The sequence below is a fragment of the Exophiala viscosa genome, assembly GCF_022695815.1.
Source record: "Exophiala viscosa unplaced genomic scaffold EDD37scaffold_6, whole genome shotgun sequence".
Taxonomy (NCBI): domain Eukaryota; kingdom Fungi; phylum Ascomycota; class Eurotiomycetes; order Chaetothyriales; family Herpotrichiellaceae; genus Exophiala; species Exophiala viscosa.
In genome coordinates, this window is record NW_026944358.1 from 626,080 (window position 1) to 639,821 (window position 13,742).

General features: G+C 52.0%; 7 protein-coding genes across 7 annotated transcripts; 2 read left to right on the forward strand and 5 right to left on the reverse strand.

Annotated features, from left to right (window-relative positions):
• Positions 1-249: 249 nt before the first annotated feature.
• On the reverse strand, positions 250-2,013 carry EDD37DRAFT_591919 (major facilitator superfamily domain-containing protein; the record flags this gene model as incomplete). The annotated part of the gene is made up of 3 exons (XM_062814525.1): positions 1,423-2,013; positions 1,019-1,367; positions 250-969 (listed from the first exon to the last, which is right to left on the reverse strand). Exons 1-3 carry the CDS (start codon positions 1,953-1,955, stop codon positions 250-252), a joined length of 1,602 nt encoding a protein of 533 aa, XP_062669496.1. The 5' UTR covers positions 1,956-2,013.
• A 155-nt stretch (positions 2,014-2,168) lies between these two features.
• EDD37DRAFT_609823 (alcohol dehydrogenase) lies at positions 2,169-3,359 on the reverse strand (the record flags this gene model as incomplete). The annotated part of the gene is made up of 4 exons (XM_062815163.1): positions 2,169-2,660; positions 2,741-3,003; positions 3,036-3,153; positions 3,195-3,359. The coding sequence occupies 4 exons, from the start codon at positions 3,357-3,359 to the stop codon at positions 2,169-2,171; spliced, it is 1,038 nt and encodes a 345-aa protein (XP_062669497.1).
• Positions 3,360-3,747: 388 nt separating this feature from the next.
• Positions 3,748-4,878, forward strand: EDD37DRAFT_430870 (apolipo protein O-domain-containing protein). Its single transcript, XM_062812671.1, has 3 exons — positions 3,748-3,915; positions 3,963-4,061; positions 4,108-4,878. Exons 1-3 carry the CDS (start codon positions 3,889-3,891, stop codon positions 4,723-4,725), a joined length of 744 nt encoding a protein of 247 aa, XP_062669498.1. The 5' UTR covers positions 3,748-3,888; the 3' UTR covers positions 4,726-4,878.
• Positions 4,879-5,361: 483 nt separating this feature from the next.
• On the forward strand, positions 5,362-6,867 carry EDD37DRAFT_430761 (putative epoxide hydrolase). The gene is made up of 2 exons (XM_062812670.1): positions 5,362-6,576; positions 6,791-6,867. Exon 1 carries the CDS (start codon positions 5,672-5,674, stop codon positions 6,557-6,559), a length of 888 nt encoding a protein of 295 aa, XP_062669499.1. The 5' UTR covers positions 5,362-5,671; the 3' UTR covers positions 6,560-6,576; positions 6,791-6,867.
• On the reverse strand, positions 6,676-8,925 carry EDD37DRAFT_430742 (MFS transporter). The gene is made up of 8 exons (XM_062812669.1): positions 8,672-8,925; positions 8,593-8,620; positions 8,470-8,531; positions 8,224-8,414; positions 7,285-8,159; positions 7,181-7,201; positions 7,030-7,114; positions 6,676-6,955 (listed from the first exon to the last, which is right to left on the reverse strand). Exons 1-8 carry the CDS (start codon positions 8,735-8,737, stop codon positions 6,793-6,795), a joined length of 1,491 nt encoding a protein of 496 aa, XP_062669500.1. The 5' UTR covers positions 8,738-8,925; the 3' UTR covers positions 6,676-6,792.
• A 792-nt stretch (positions 8,926-9,717) lies between these two features.
• On the reverse strand, positions 9,718-11,081 carry EDD37DRAFT_650709 (5-methyltetrahydropteroyltriglutamate-homocysteine methyltransferase; the record flags this gene model as incomplete). Its single annotated transcript, XM_062818280.1, has 3 exons — positions 9,718-10,286; positions 10,348-10,510; positions 10,593-11,081. 3 exons carry the CDS (start codon positions 11,079-11,081, stop codon positions 9,718-9,720), a joined length of 1,221 nt encoding a protein of 406 aa, XP_062669501.1.
• A 245-nt stretch (positions 11,082-11,326) lies between these two features.
• On the reverse strand, positions 11,327-13,414 carry EDD37DRAFT_430895 (uncharacterized protein). Its single transcript, XM_062812672.1, has 2 exons — positions 11,708-13,414; positions 11,327-11,647 (listed from the first exon to the last, which is right to left on the reverse strand). Exons 1-2 carry the CDS (start codon positions 13,155-13,157, stop codon positions 11,625-11,627), a joined length of 1,473 nt encoding a protein of 490 aa, XP_062669502.1. The 5' UTR covers positions 13,158-13,414; the 3' UTR covers positions 11,327-11,624.
• Positions 13,415-13,742: the final 328 nt, after the last annotated feature.

Consider the following 13,742-nt stretch of genomic DNA (forward strand, 5'->3'; position numbering starts at 1 on the left):
ATTTGCCGATCCAGAATAGGCGAAGTTGACGCCGCCTTAGGCGCACCCCAATCCCTCACAACTACGAGTAGCTTCAGGCCTTGGAGTTAGTGGCCTATTTAGCATCACCAATGGCTTCTACATCATTGTGAAGAACAACCCTTGTATACGCATTGGGCGACTACGTTCACCTAGATACGGTGGCCTCCTGGGCCATAGGAAGCGATCTTTTCGACACTCGCGAATAGGCGGCATAAAAGCTTGTCTTGACTACTTTTTGCTGTCCCGCTCCTCAAGACCTGTCCTCGTTTCGACGTGTTCGGTGGAAAGGGCATGCGTTCCCACAAAGTAAGAGGCAACAATTGTAAGTCCTGCGACTGCTGCATATAGAATCCAGGCATTTCTCAAGCTCCCCGCGTATGCTTCTTGCACCAGATGCTGCTGGGCGAGATTATGCATCGTCCGAAGCTGATCAACATTGACCTGCGCATCCTGCCCCGAGAAGATCCCTGCCACGTCACGAGGAACCCCTTCTTTCAGAAGCTCTGCTTGTTTAGCATCCATAGAACTCTGGAAAACGACACCGCCAATAACGATAGACACTGCCTGGGCCAGTCCACGCATGAATGTTAGCGTGGTCGTGGCTGCGGCAGTCTCCTGTTGTGACACGTTCGCTTGAATGGCAATCATCGGTGGCTGAATGAGTATTCCGGATCCCAGTGCACCGATTGACTGGTAAATGATTATCTTGACAAGATCAGTCGAGGATTTGAGGTCGATCAACAGCCCAAAGCCCAATGTCATTGAAGCTGCGCCCACCCAAAGCAGCGCATTGTATCGACCCGTGCGATGAATCATCAGCCCACTGACAATGCCACCTATACCTTCCAAGAACACGAATGGAAGGCCTAGAAGACCAGATCGCAGAGGCTGCGCTAGCTTGGCTGATTGAAAATAAAGGGAAAGATAATATTCTGGACCCATCATTGCCTACAAAAAAGTTAGCAGGGCGGTCGCATGAATGCAGCCAGACACTTACAAATGCATGAAGAGCCCCGACCGCAATTGTTGCAGCATTGGAGCGGTTTTTGAAGACGTGGAGTGGCATGATGGGATACTTGGCGTACTTGGCCTCAACGAGGAAGAAAACGGTGGAAAGAGCCACACCGACGACGATCAGGACAAGAACTTTAGGAGATGTCCAGTCCGTCGATTCACCGCCAAAGTTGAGGCCGAGGAGAGTCATCAGCGTGACCGCCAGCAGTGCCATGCTCCCTAGCCAATCGACGGCCTTTAGACCACGCCATATTGGAGTGTTGGGGTTGTGCACATCCATGAAAAGACACACGACGAGGAATGTGACAGCAGTGATGGGAAGGTTTGTATACCTGACCCGCGTTAGTGAACGTTGCATTCGGGCCTTAAAGAGGAACGTTGACTGACCATATCCACCTCCACGAGGTATACTCGGCGAAAGCTCCTCCGATAATGGGACCAACAGCTCCTGAGATGGCCCATATAACATCACAAATGCCCAGGTAGAGAGTTCGTCGCCTCATGTCGAACATGTCGCTTATAACAACAGTGACCAACAACATTATGCCACCAGCTGCAGCACCTTGAAGCGCACGTCCTCCAATGAGCATGGCCATGCTTGTCGAGAGTCCGCATATCAGAGAGCTAACCATGAAAAGGGCGACGGCCACGAGGAAGATAATCTTTCGTCCCCAGATATCCGAAAAATTGGTCCATACTGGACCAGATGCTGTGTCGGCCAGGACATATGCAGCGCCAACCCAAGTATAACCTGTCGTAGAATGGAAATGTTTTGCGATTATTGGGAGAGCTGTCGTTATGATGGTCGTGTTGACAGCCGAGATGAACAGGGCAGCATACAGAACTGAGAGGAGAGCGAAGATGCGATATTGACCTCGCTGACTTCGACCCTCTTCCAATGTCAATGCCTCCGGCGCCATTTTGAAAGTTCTTGTAGTGTAGAATGGTGAAGGTCTCGAAAGGAATAGGCAGCAGAGCAAGGTAAGATTCAATTGGGAAGCCGAAAGGGGTGGCAACACTTTTATCTATTATCGCTGGCTTAGTAGTCAGGCCACCGGTCTCTATCACATTTCATTGACGGAGTTCTCATTCAATCGACGCTCGATCCACCTTATCCTCTGACCTGCCTCTTTCTAATAAGGCGAGATACCAATTTTCGAGAAGTGCTTCTGTTCTTGCAGAAAGGTGAATGCTTCCTTTACTGAAGCCATTTCAAATGTTTTCTGGTCCAAGACAGGCTTGATGTCATGTGTCTCAATAAAACGATTCATGTTGCCAAACTGTTTTCTGGAACCTAGGAAGAAACCACGGACAGTGCAGTAACAGAATATACAGTCCAGTAGCGATGAGACCCTGCCGTCTGGTGCCTGTCCGAAAACTCCTGTGGCTGCAATCAATCCGTCGCGGCGAACGGCTTCCATTGACTGTCGAAGGGTAGAAGCTCCACCGACGTCCACAACTATGTCAGCGCCTTTGCCATTTGGTGTGAGGGCCTTAACACGTTCACTCCAATCAGGTGTTTCTCGATAGTTGACCACATGGTGTGCGCCCAGGGCTTTCAGCTTGCTTGCCTTTTCTTCCGTACTGGTGGTCGCAATTACAGTGGCCCCTGCGGCAAGTGAGAACTAGAAGTCTTGTCAGGACTGTCCTTTGCAGTGCTGGAAGATTTGAGGCATGAGGTGGGTTGCAATGCGGTGTAGCACACCTGTAAAGCAGCAATCGACGCACCGCCAGCGCCCTGCACCACAATCGTGCCCCCAGTCCTTGGCAACGTGCCTTCAAGCCCAAAGAGGGCATTCCATGCTGTCAGGCCAGAGCATGACAATGTGGCAGCCTCCAGAAAGGTGAGGTTGGAAGGCATGCTGACCAGAGATTTTTCGTGGAAGACGCCATATTGCCGGAGTGTTCCGTCCACAGTCTGACCAAGGCATGCACCCACATCATCAACCCCAGGTAGATCGGCCTCTGCTAGCCCGCAGGTCAAATGTGTACAAACACACTGTCCCAGGTGAAAAGAAGTGACTTTGAATCAGCTCCGACCACGCCAGCTCCATCCGATCCAAGAACAAGTCTCTTTTTGCCCATTGTCAGTCCAGGGCCGCCCTGGGCGTGATCTTGCTTCAGGGCCCCAGGGTTATGGAGCAGCGGGGACCTCTTACCGCTGCGATCATCAAGTCGCTATAGTTAAGTGACGCGGCGTGGATCTTTACCAGGACTTCATCTTCTTTAATGGCTGGAAGGGGCAAACGCTCGACGAATTGGAGACCCTCAATTCCGATCTGGTTATTGAGGATCCCAGCAGCAGTGTACTGTGGAATATACATACTGAAGGCAGAGTGGTCGTATGGTCTCGGTGTTCTGGAGGTCTCTGCGATAGACTCAGGTGTTGTATTGTATTCTGTGGTGCTTCTTGAATACAAAGACGCTGACACATTCCAGCAGGTGCTGCCTGTGCTGCGACTATTTGTGCATGCACAATTCGAATTTCAACGCTACCTGCCTTGGGCCCTACCGTCATATATTGCTCTTCCTTAGGTACATTCCTTGGTGGTACGGGTGCATGTCAACGGCACTCACATCTTCAGATACCTCGACTACCTCGATTGCTTGCGGAAAAGGATGAGGTGAGGGTGACATGAAGCGTATGTGGAGGTGGGTGCTAGGTACCTGGTAGTGAGAACAAGGTGTAGCTGATTTTTTAAAGCGGCACGGTTTACTGTAGGCCAAGGCCGATTCTCCGCGAGCAGCTCTAAGTCAATTTACTCGTATTGGAGAATCGAGTTGCATGTTGCATGCTTTTTGAAAGTTCCCCCGGATTGCGCCAGCAGCGATAACACCTGAATTGCTGCCAACATGGCGCGTATACAGATGCTGCGAGCTGTAAGCAACCTCAGTAGGGTCAATCCTCCATCGCTAACAGTGTCTAGTCGAGGCGAGCCGCGCTCGTAGTACTCGGAGGCGCCGCGGCGACTCAAGGACCTCTGCAAGTCCGAACAGCTTTCGCAGAAGCTCCTTCGAAAGAACAAGTACGACTTCCCCCCCGCGCAGACAACGTCTTCTAACGTTCCGCAGCTCCCAGAAAAGAAACCCATTTACTCATCATATCCTGCCACACCTACAGCTCCCACGATTCCATCAACTCCAGCAACGGACTCCAAACCACACCCGACTTCTCCCACCCCAACAGACCGATTGACCGAGCAAGTCAAGAATGCTAGGGTCTTCCTCTACCACCATTCGCTCCTGGCCGAGAACTCCGTCAACGACTTCCTGACGTGGGCATTCAAGAAAGAAACAAACTTCGCCAACACCATTGCATCTTTAGCACCAAAAGCCGAAACTGGAGAGCAATTACTACCCGGAGCAATCTACGTTCTGGTCGCTACTCTTGCCGGCTCAATAGTATCGCGCAACCGGAATATCTTGATCAGAGCCAGCTTCCCATTGGCAGTGGGTATCACGGCAGGCTGGTTCTTGATTCCGGTCACCATGGAGAATACGTCTAATTTGATCTGGGAATATGAAAAGAGAGTACCCGCAGTCGCAGAAACACACCTTCAACTTAGCAGCATTGCCAAGGACACATACCGGCAAGCAAGAGGGATCGCGAAGGAGGCGACGCACTGGGCTGATGAGACCGCCAACGAGACACGAAAAAGGATTGAGGATGTGGTTTCGAAAGGAAAATAGACGGAGCTCAATATGGTGTTATTGCTTCAAGGAAAGTTCGTGTAAGGAGCTATCGGCTGCCGAGCGGCCGTATGTACAGAAAATGCATTTCTTTTCAGACTTCATCACATCTGGCGACAGGCTCGTGTGATCATCCAAACCAGTACACAAGAGCTCTCTCGGCGAACTTGGCCAGATTCATATCTGGCCGTCCATTGTGATATAGGTAAGGTTCACGAATGAAGTGACGCCCGGCGACATACACGATCAACATCCCACCACCCGGCTTGAAGGCCCTGAGGCAGAGAAGATATGTTGGTAATGGAATGGTGTATGGCGCCCATCCACGGAAGTGTCTGACCTGTTCACCCAAACGGATAGCCCCAAGTGGAAACCAGTCAATAAGCGATTCAACCGTACTACGACCTCCAACAGCAGCAACATGCTCAAGCTTCTCAACAGCTCAAAAGCCACTCAAAAGCTATTTGGCATTTGGGCAAAGCCGAGCCTGGTCATTCGTCCGCTCTGGGATCTTGGTTGATAATTTTGTCCCCACTGAAAGCACCCTTACTCAAGACTGCAGATTGGTCGATGGCTTGTGAGTGGGTAGGGTTACTTACAATCTTCCCAAGAGGGCAAATCTGAATTTGGCCCGTGGTATATGAGCAAATGAAGCAGGTATGGAGTCGACGAGGCTGTGGAGCCGTTTCGTACAATTCGACAGCAAACTTTCCGCAACACCCGCAGAACCCGCAAGTCCAAAGGGATGATTAATTACTAACTTTGCAACACACCGCGCAGATCGTGGATCTTGTCAAGCAGCTGAATATGCACAGATCGTACAAAGCTCGTCTTCCAGACCGTGTCGAGTACATGACTCATAACTCACCGTTCAACACGATAAAAGCCAGCACACCAGATCCCAATATGACAAACACATCGAAGACAGACTCATCTGCCACTCACGATGTCCCACCCGACATATACCAGCAAGTCCCTCACTAACGGCATCCACGCCCTAACAGGCGGCGCCAACAAGGGCACCAGCGGTCCCATCATCTGTCTGGCAGGCTGGCCCCAAACAGCAGAATCCTTCGCCGAAGTCTTTCCACTACTCGCCCAAGACCACCACGTCCTGATCCTCGACCCACCAGGCCTGGGCTCTTCCGCGCCCAGTCCGAAAGACTACACGACCAAGACCATCAGCAATATCCTCGCCGCGACCGTGAGCGCCGAACTAGGCGACCAGACCAAATACCACCTCATCGCACACGACATTGGAGCCTGGATCGCATACGCATGGGCATGTCAATTCCCCAAGTCGCTCCTGAGCGTGACATTCATCGACGCCGGCATCCCAGGCCTACTTCCCCCACTCGAATACCCGCTCCCCGACGCAGCAAATCTCCGCCTATGGCAGTTCTCATTCAACGCTCTCCCCGAATTACCCGAGATCTTGACTGCAGGCAAAGAGCGCCAACTGCTCGACTGGTTCTTCGACCTCAAGTGCGTGCACCCGGAGCGCATCACGCGCGCGAAACGCGACCACTACGTCGCGAGTTACAGCAAGCCTGGCGCCATGACGAACGGGTTTAATTACTACCGCGCCTTTGCGGGAAGTGCGAGACAGTACGTGGACGAGTTCAGTCAGGTCAAGATTGACGTGCCTGTGCTCGCGATCGGCGGGGAGAAAGCCATGGGCTCGGCGATGAAGATTGTTCTGGGCATAGCCGAGGCGGAGGTCCAGTCCAGGTCCAAACTTGTCATCGTCGAGGACTGTGGTCATTTCGTGCCTGAAGAGCAGCCTGAAATTACAGCGAGGGAGATCCTCGCTTTCATTGGGACCTGTCGATAGACAAATCCTCACAATATGTATGCGCTCATCAGGCTCTATAGAATGTCTACCGGTATGCAAGTCTACCGGAGTGGCGTGATTCAGGGCAGATCATAGGCGGAAGAAAGGACACCTATGTAGCAGGGGTTTACTCCCATACGCAAGACACATTGCATACCATGTGGACATTCAATCATCGCACGCCACCACGACCCTCTTATGCATCCGTTCCTCCTGACAAACGACCTCCAGGCTCAAGTGTGCTGAACCTTCACAGTGGGCGCACTCTCAACCTGCACAGCATCGACTTTATCTTGCATAGCAGCCCCCTCGACTACAACCTCGTTTTCGTCCAGCAACACGACCTTGTCGCCGAACGCGGCCGCAATCTCCTCTAATGTCTTCTGCTTTGTCTCTCTGCGATCAATCGTCAGTATCACCGTTACTCAAGCAGCAGAACCTTGCTCGGGAGGAGAACCGGAAAGACTCACGGGAAATACAGGTATGCCATGACGAGGAAGAACGTCGAGCACCCCACGAAGACGTAGTAGTAATTCTGTTTGATCGTTGCGAAAGCTAACAAATCTGTTAGAGCCACAACCGAACCGAACAATACCTAAACTGGTTTGTGTAATCACATACCTGAAGGACCAGCTTCGGTGACTGGAGGCGGAAGGAAGAGTCAGCCCGAGTCTTGAAGCCTGACAAGCCTTGTAAGAGGCAATGCCGTTGGGAAAGATACTTACTTCCGACGTTCACGATAAAATGCGACGCAGCGGCCAGACCCATGACCTTTGAGCGCAAAGCAATAGGCAACACCTCTGCTCCATAAAGCCAGGTCGTACTGTTCAACATGCCATAGTATGTCACGACAAACAGATAGATACCCAGCACCGCGAACCCCTTGCCGACTTTATTCTCCGTGTTCTGGAACTCAAGCTGCATGACAGACGCATAGATCTCGATGATGATAATGCCCGTCAATCCAGCCAGGATCATCTTACGACGACCCCACTGGTCAGCAAGGAATCTCGTGGTGAGCACATTCGATAGAAAGGCAAGTGTTCCGTAAACGGCGGCCAGAGCGAGGATCATGTGGCTGCTGATTCCCAAAGACTTGAAGAGAATGGTCTGGTAATACTGTATGACATTCACGCCAGTCAAGCTCGTCATAGTCTGTACGCCAATCGACACCAGCGCTCTGTGCCGGAACAACTTGAAGACTTCGGCAAGGGACTTGATCTCTCTGTGCATCTCGAACTCGATCTGGCCACGCATGAGGGCGAACTCTTCGTGGACTTCATGACTCGAGAGATCGCGACGAATGCGAATAAACTGCAGACGTGCCTCTTCGATCTTGCCATTGCGAATCAACTGTCGCGGAGAATTGGGCATGAATGTCGCTAGGCCGATGAAAAGGATGATACCCCAAGGGATCTGAACACCGAGTGGCAGGCGCCATTGCGTCGTACCGTAGGGCGCATAACTGCAGCTGAACCCTACCCAATTGGACACCATTGTTCCCAGTGAGATACCGCAACCGGAGATGCCGCCGATGAGGCCTCGGTTTGCAGGAGCAGAGATCTCGCTGAGGTAGATGGGAACTGTGGCGACGAGGCCGCTGTGAGACCAGATAGTCAGTTTTTGACAACTCCAGACCCTCTTTGAGACAATGGCATACATACCCAACAGAGAATCCAGCCAACACACGACCAGCAAGGAACATGCCCATGTTGACGGCCGCTGTCTGTATCACAGTGCCGATGGTGACGACCACGCACATGAGCTGCATGAATCGGATGCGGCCGAGTTTATCGCCGATGAAGGTCTGGGTGAGAGCTCCCACAGCCTCGCCGGCGATATATACGGATACGACCTGGTAGAACACTTAGTCGACGGTGTCTCCACAGGATCTATAAGGCCATGCTTACCGCGCCAGTCAAGCCTTTGTTGGGATGGTGCATGTAGTCAGTAAAGCTGGCGTGTGCAATGGCTAAACACGTCTGTCAGTCTGGTGCGGGATGATGCTACAGGGCATGGATTTTCAAACGCACTTGTCGTGGCAATGCCAGTATCGAAACCCTGTGGTCGTCATGAGCAAGTGCGCCAGCGGTCGGAGAGGGGCGATCATACAAAGAGGAAGGTGCCTATCGCGGCAAAGACACTTATACCCAACGTATACCAGATTGAGCCTGCCATCTTGACAGTAGTCCTTATCCTAGAAGCCTTAGAAGAAGTCCTAGGTGTCGCGAAGCACGCTGGGGTCTCCGGTCGCTCAGAAGCTAAGAACAGTGGAAGAGAAAGGGATGTCCTCGAGAGGAGTGATCAGCCGTGGATATATCCCATCGCCCGTCGGCTCAAGCGCCGAACATGCAGTCCTTGGGTTGATCACGTCTATGGAAACGCGCGGGGTGGTAAGCAACGACTCCATGTTTGGGGCGAGCTGGAGCGGTCAATGACTGGGGCGCCCCGCGATATGCTTGTCCATTTTACAAGGAGCTGGAGGTCACGAAAGCACGGCGTCCACATGATCACTCATATGCCGACGGCCAAAGACGGCGTTTCGACCGTACGGTATGAGGTGGTTGGTTCAGCTTGCCCAGCTTGACCAGGTAGCAGAGATGGCAGACGTCTTGTCATGTCCATATGGCTTGAGCAGTCGCCTCGAAGTCCGACCAAGTTCTCCCGCCAGGTTGAAGAATGGAATGATTCCGAAGAGCTTTGTGGGGGTCAAGAGGTTGCGAAGGTGCTTGGGGCAGATGAATAGCGGGGATTGGGGGAAAACCGTCCAGTTACCGAAGTCCTGTCACATCCTTTGGGTAGGGCCAAGGCATTGGCGTCTCTCGGCTTAAGTCTTGCTCGGTGCAGCTCTTCCCGGGAGGCAATACTCGGCATCCATCCGAGATTCTTAGAGGGATAGGCTTGTCCTCGTGAACGTTGCCATCCCCTCCATCCACGATCATCGTGATCATTGCTTTCATTCACTGCTCGGATACCGTACTTGGTAAGATATATAAAGATAACCCGATCCCATTTATCACTCCGTGGGATATCGTGTTGAAACCCAATCGAAGCGACCAATCATTTTGTCTAATCCAGCTTTTGTTGAAAAGCCACTGGCGGACAACATACTCACTCTTTCATGCAAGCTCTTAGGGTGCTCATACTTCTTACACAGATCAAGGCTCTCCCCAGACCTCATCGGCGATCTTTCGCACCAAAGTCAATTTGGCCGCCTGGTCGTCATCACTCAGCGGATATCCGCTTTCATGGGTACTGAAACCACACTGAGGACTGAGACCGACTCTCTTCAATGCCTCTTTCTGTGACTGGCCAGATCCTTCCGCAATGGAATCGGCAGCCTTGTAGATTCTCTCCTTCACCTTCTCCTTGTCCTCCAGTTCCCGCAGCTTCGTGCTGATACAGCCGATGATGACATTCTTGTTCTTAGGCAGATACTTGAGGGGCTCGAAGCCGCCTGCTCGCTGGGTGTCGTATTCCAGATAGAAAGTGTTGACGTTGAGGTTCTCGAACAGCTTTTTGGCGATGATATCGTAAGATCCCTCGGAGAAATGTCTGCCTCCAATGAAATTGCCTCTGCAAAGATGGACTCCCGTGTGCATGTCTGCCGGGCATTTGGATATCGAGTCATTGTATAGTTTGATATAGGAGTCAAGAAGGTCGTCGACCGTGCCGTCGTTGTCCTTGTCTTCTTCCCAGCCTTTTCGGAAGGCAGTGGAGCAGAAGTCTTTGCGTCATGACAATCAGTTTCCATCTTTAACGTCAAGAGGGGATTTTTTGATACTCACAAGCAAGGTTGGGGTCGTCAAATTGTACATTTCGGAGACCAGCTTCGTACAGAACCTCCAACTCTCGTGAGTAGGCGGCAGCGACATCCGTGAAGTATTCGGTTTCATTCTGGTATGCTTCCGACTTGTATGCTCGGCCTTGCTTGTACCTCATGTGGAACCACTAAAAACCCACGAGTTAGCCACAGTCAGTTGGACAACAATGCATACAACCACCCCGAGTCAGTATGTTCGCAAACACTTACTGAAGGTGTAATCATGGTAAGCTTGATGTTGCCCCATTCCTCCTTGGGAACAGAAGCTTGCACCAGCTTGAGCTCATGGAGATTTGACTCGGTACCATTGTGGCGGATCTTGCTTCCAGCAATGACAGAGTCTCCAGGCATGACCTTTCGGTCCTTTTCAATCAGACTGACCACGTCCGGGTGGTACAGTCGGAACATGCTGGCCTCTGCATCCTGTAGACGTATCGTTCCGTCGAGCTCGTCCCAGAACAGTCCCCAGAACCGAGTGCGGTTAAACTCTCCACTGTTCACACCCTTGAACCCCAACTCGCGCTGGGTTTTGACGATCTGTGCAACAGCTTCCTTCTCAACGGCAGGAAGTCCAGCTTCCTCGGGAGAGATGTTCTTGTCGCGGATAGTCGCTCTTACATCCAACAGCTTCTGGGGTCGGAGGAGGGATCCCATATGCTCGGCCCGGAAAGGGGGCTGCTGGTGATGTGTCGACGCCATGGTGTTTGAGTTTCGAGATCAATAAGCAAGAGCAACGTCGAGTATGGTAAAGAGAAAACTCTTCTGTTTCAGCAAATCACCATAAATGAATTTGCGGAAATTTTTGGCCTCGCCTCCACGACGGCAGCACAAGCAATTCTTTTTCCCCGCAACTGCTGAGCCAATTGAACGGTCAAGATCCACAATGGGCCAGACAGTGGTTTTCCGCACTCGGCGGCGAATATACAATACACGTGCCCATAGAATGAGGTGCTTGAAAGCAAGGCGAATGGATTTTTGATAAGGCAATCTATGATGATACAAGTATTAATTTGGCCGAGGAATTATCATCTCTGACCCAGGACGATTGATTCGGCCTGCTGAAAATCACTCGACTACTTTTCATTCTCGATCCACTGTCCCATCATGGCAACATGATGCAACGACTTTGACCTTCATCATATCGTCCCAGCTCCAGCAGTCCCCTGTTCCCCGAAGAATCAAGTATCGTCCTCCACAAAGAAGCCTAGCAGAATACCGGGCTCAACATCCGGAGTCGTTGACCTAAATGCGATGCTTTTCACTTTCTACATTCATTGTTAGCCTGTCCCCGTTTGAAGCTGTGACTGTTCACGTTTTGGACTCACCCAATCTCGAATACAGCATGTACAAGGCCATTTGGTTGCATTCTTGCGTCCCGGTGATAGTGACCAATCGTTCATTGCTGTTGTCTTGAGGTTCATTGATTTTGATGACACTGCCACTGAGGTGCCGAATTTCGTTGATCTTGGCGCCGCCTTTGCCGATGATAGCTCCGACCATGTCGTTGGGAATGAATATCTGCTGTGTGATGGGCTGGCCCGGAATGGCGTGAGCTGGTTGTGCTGGTTGGCCATGTGGCCCTGGTTGAGGTGGCATTTGTCCATAGGCCGCCGCCGCTGGCTGAGGAGGCATGGCGCCGCCATAACTGGGCGTGCGCGGTGTGGCCGCATAAGGTGCGGCGTTGGGAGCATATGGTTGCTGAGGAGGCATGTGCATTTGAGGAGCACCATAAGGCTGTGGTGGCATACGCTGAGGCGGCTGGGTGTTGTGTCTCTTGTACATGTCAGGATGGCCATATTGACCTCCGGCAGGTTGAGGTACATATGGCACCACCTGCATGCCACCAGGAACGACACCAGCAGGACCACCACTCCTGGTTGCGTAGGCCGAGGCAGCGGGACCGCCGAATCGTTCCGTCAGCTGCTCGACCAGCGTCACAGCTACATAGTATGTAGCAATGTGAACAGCATCGGCAACGCCCAACACCACCAAGGACCGTTCAGTGGAAAGTGGCAAGCATGTGTCAGATGCATTCAGTCGAGCTCCAGAAGCCTCCTGGATTTCTCGAATACGAACACCAGACTTGCCAATGATCGACCCAATAAGGATATGTGGAATGAGTAGTCGCAAGGGATAGGTCTTGGACTGCGCCGTGGAGGGGGCTTCAAGCGGTTCGTTATTCAAAGTGCGAATGATGAGACCGAATGCCTTCGCAACGGCGTCTTGGGCCCCACTAACTGTCAAAATCCGTTCGACAGCGCCGCGAGAATAGTCACTGACGGTACATTTTGCACCGGCAAGTCTTCGAATCTGCGTGACGTTCTCGCCACCCTTTCCAATGCAGGTTGCAGCCTCTGCGCTTGAAATTACAGCACGAATGTGAATCCAGCTCGTCTCATCCTGTGGAGTCGTAGAAGGCGCCTGAGACGTAGCTCGCTCAGACTGGGATGCTGTAGAAGGAAGGGGCAGGGCATCTGCAGGTGGCAAGGATGCACCTCCATTTGCTGCTGGCAGAGCAGGGACTTCTGCGTGTGATACGGTAGCTCCGTTTGTGACTGGTGCAGGTAAAGCATGCTCTTCTCTGGGTATTGTGCTCTCAGCAACAGCACCGTCGATTGAGTGAGAGCCTTCCACTGCAGTTTCTTCCTTGACCACCTTATCAAGAGCTGGCCGTTTTGCTTCTGGTAGGTCAGTTGGGGCCGATGGGGAGGAGGGATCTTCCAGGGGTCGCTTCGCTGAAGACATTGCGGTGGTCGACGTGGGTGATGCAGACATGTCGCGTGACTTGGAAATCACACCCAGAGGGACAAATTCAGGTCAAGGTCTTTATTATTGTTCTCTTTTGCTCTTATGTACACCAGGGGTGTCGAAAGAAAACTTGCTGGTGCAGGCTGGGGATTCTTGGTGCCAAACGCGACGAAGGAGACTTGTGAATGGACGGTGATGGAGTTTTCGTGCTGGGAGTGGTAACAGACTGAGGAAAGCTGCGTGCTCTGGAAACCTTGCAAGAGGTGCAGGGAAAGGAGGTCAGGCTCTGAATGCAGGCGGGTGCAGAAATGTTCTTCAACGTTGTGGTCGTAGGTGTAGGAAGGTGGTGAACGAGGAGGAAGAGGAGGTGAAAGTTGGAGTAAAGCAACGCCTTGAGGGTATTCCCGATCTCCGTATCCCAGCAGGTAAAGGGTGAATCTGCACTTAACTCGGATGGCTTCTAGGTGTCTTTGAAGCAAGAGAGAAGACAAGTGTAGTGCAGTTGCAAGGATTGGATTAAGAGGCGTGGGAGGTTTGAGGTCTCAGGCCTGGTGTTGACAGCTGCCACCACACTGCAGACAGGCAGGGTTCAACAAGAGTATGAGAAGTATG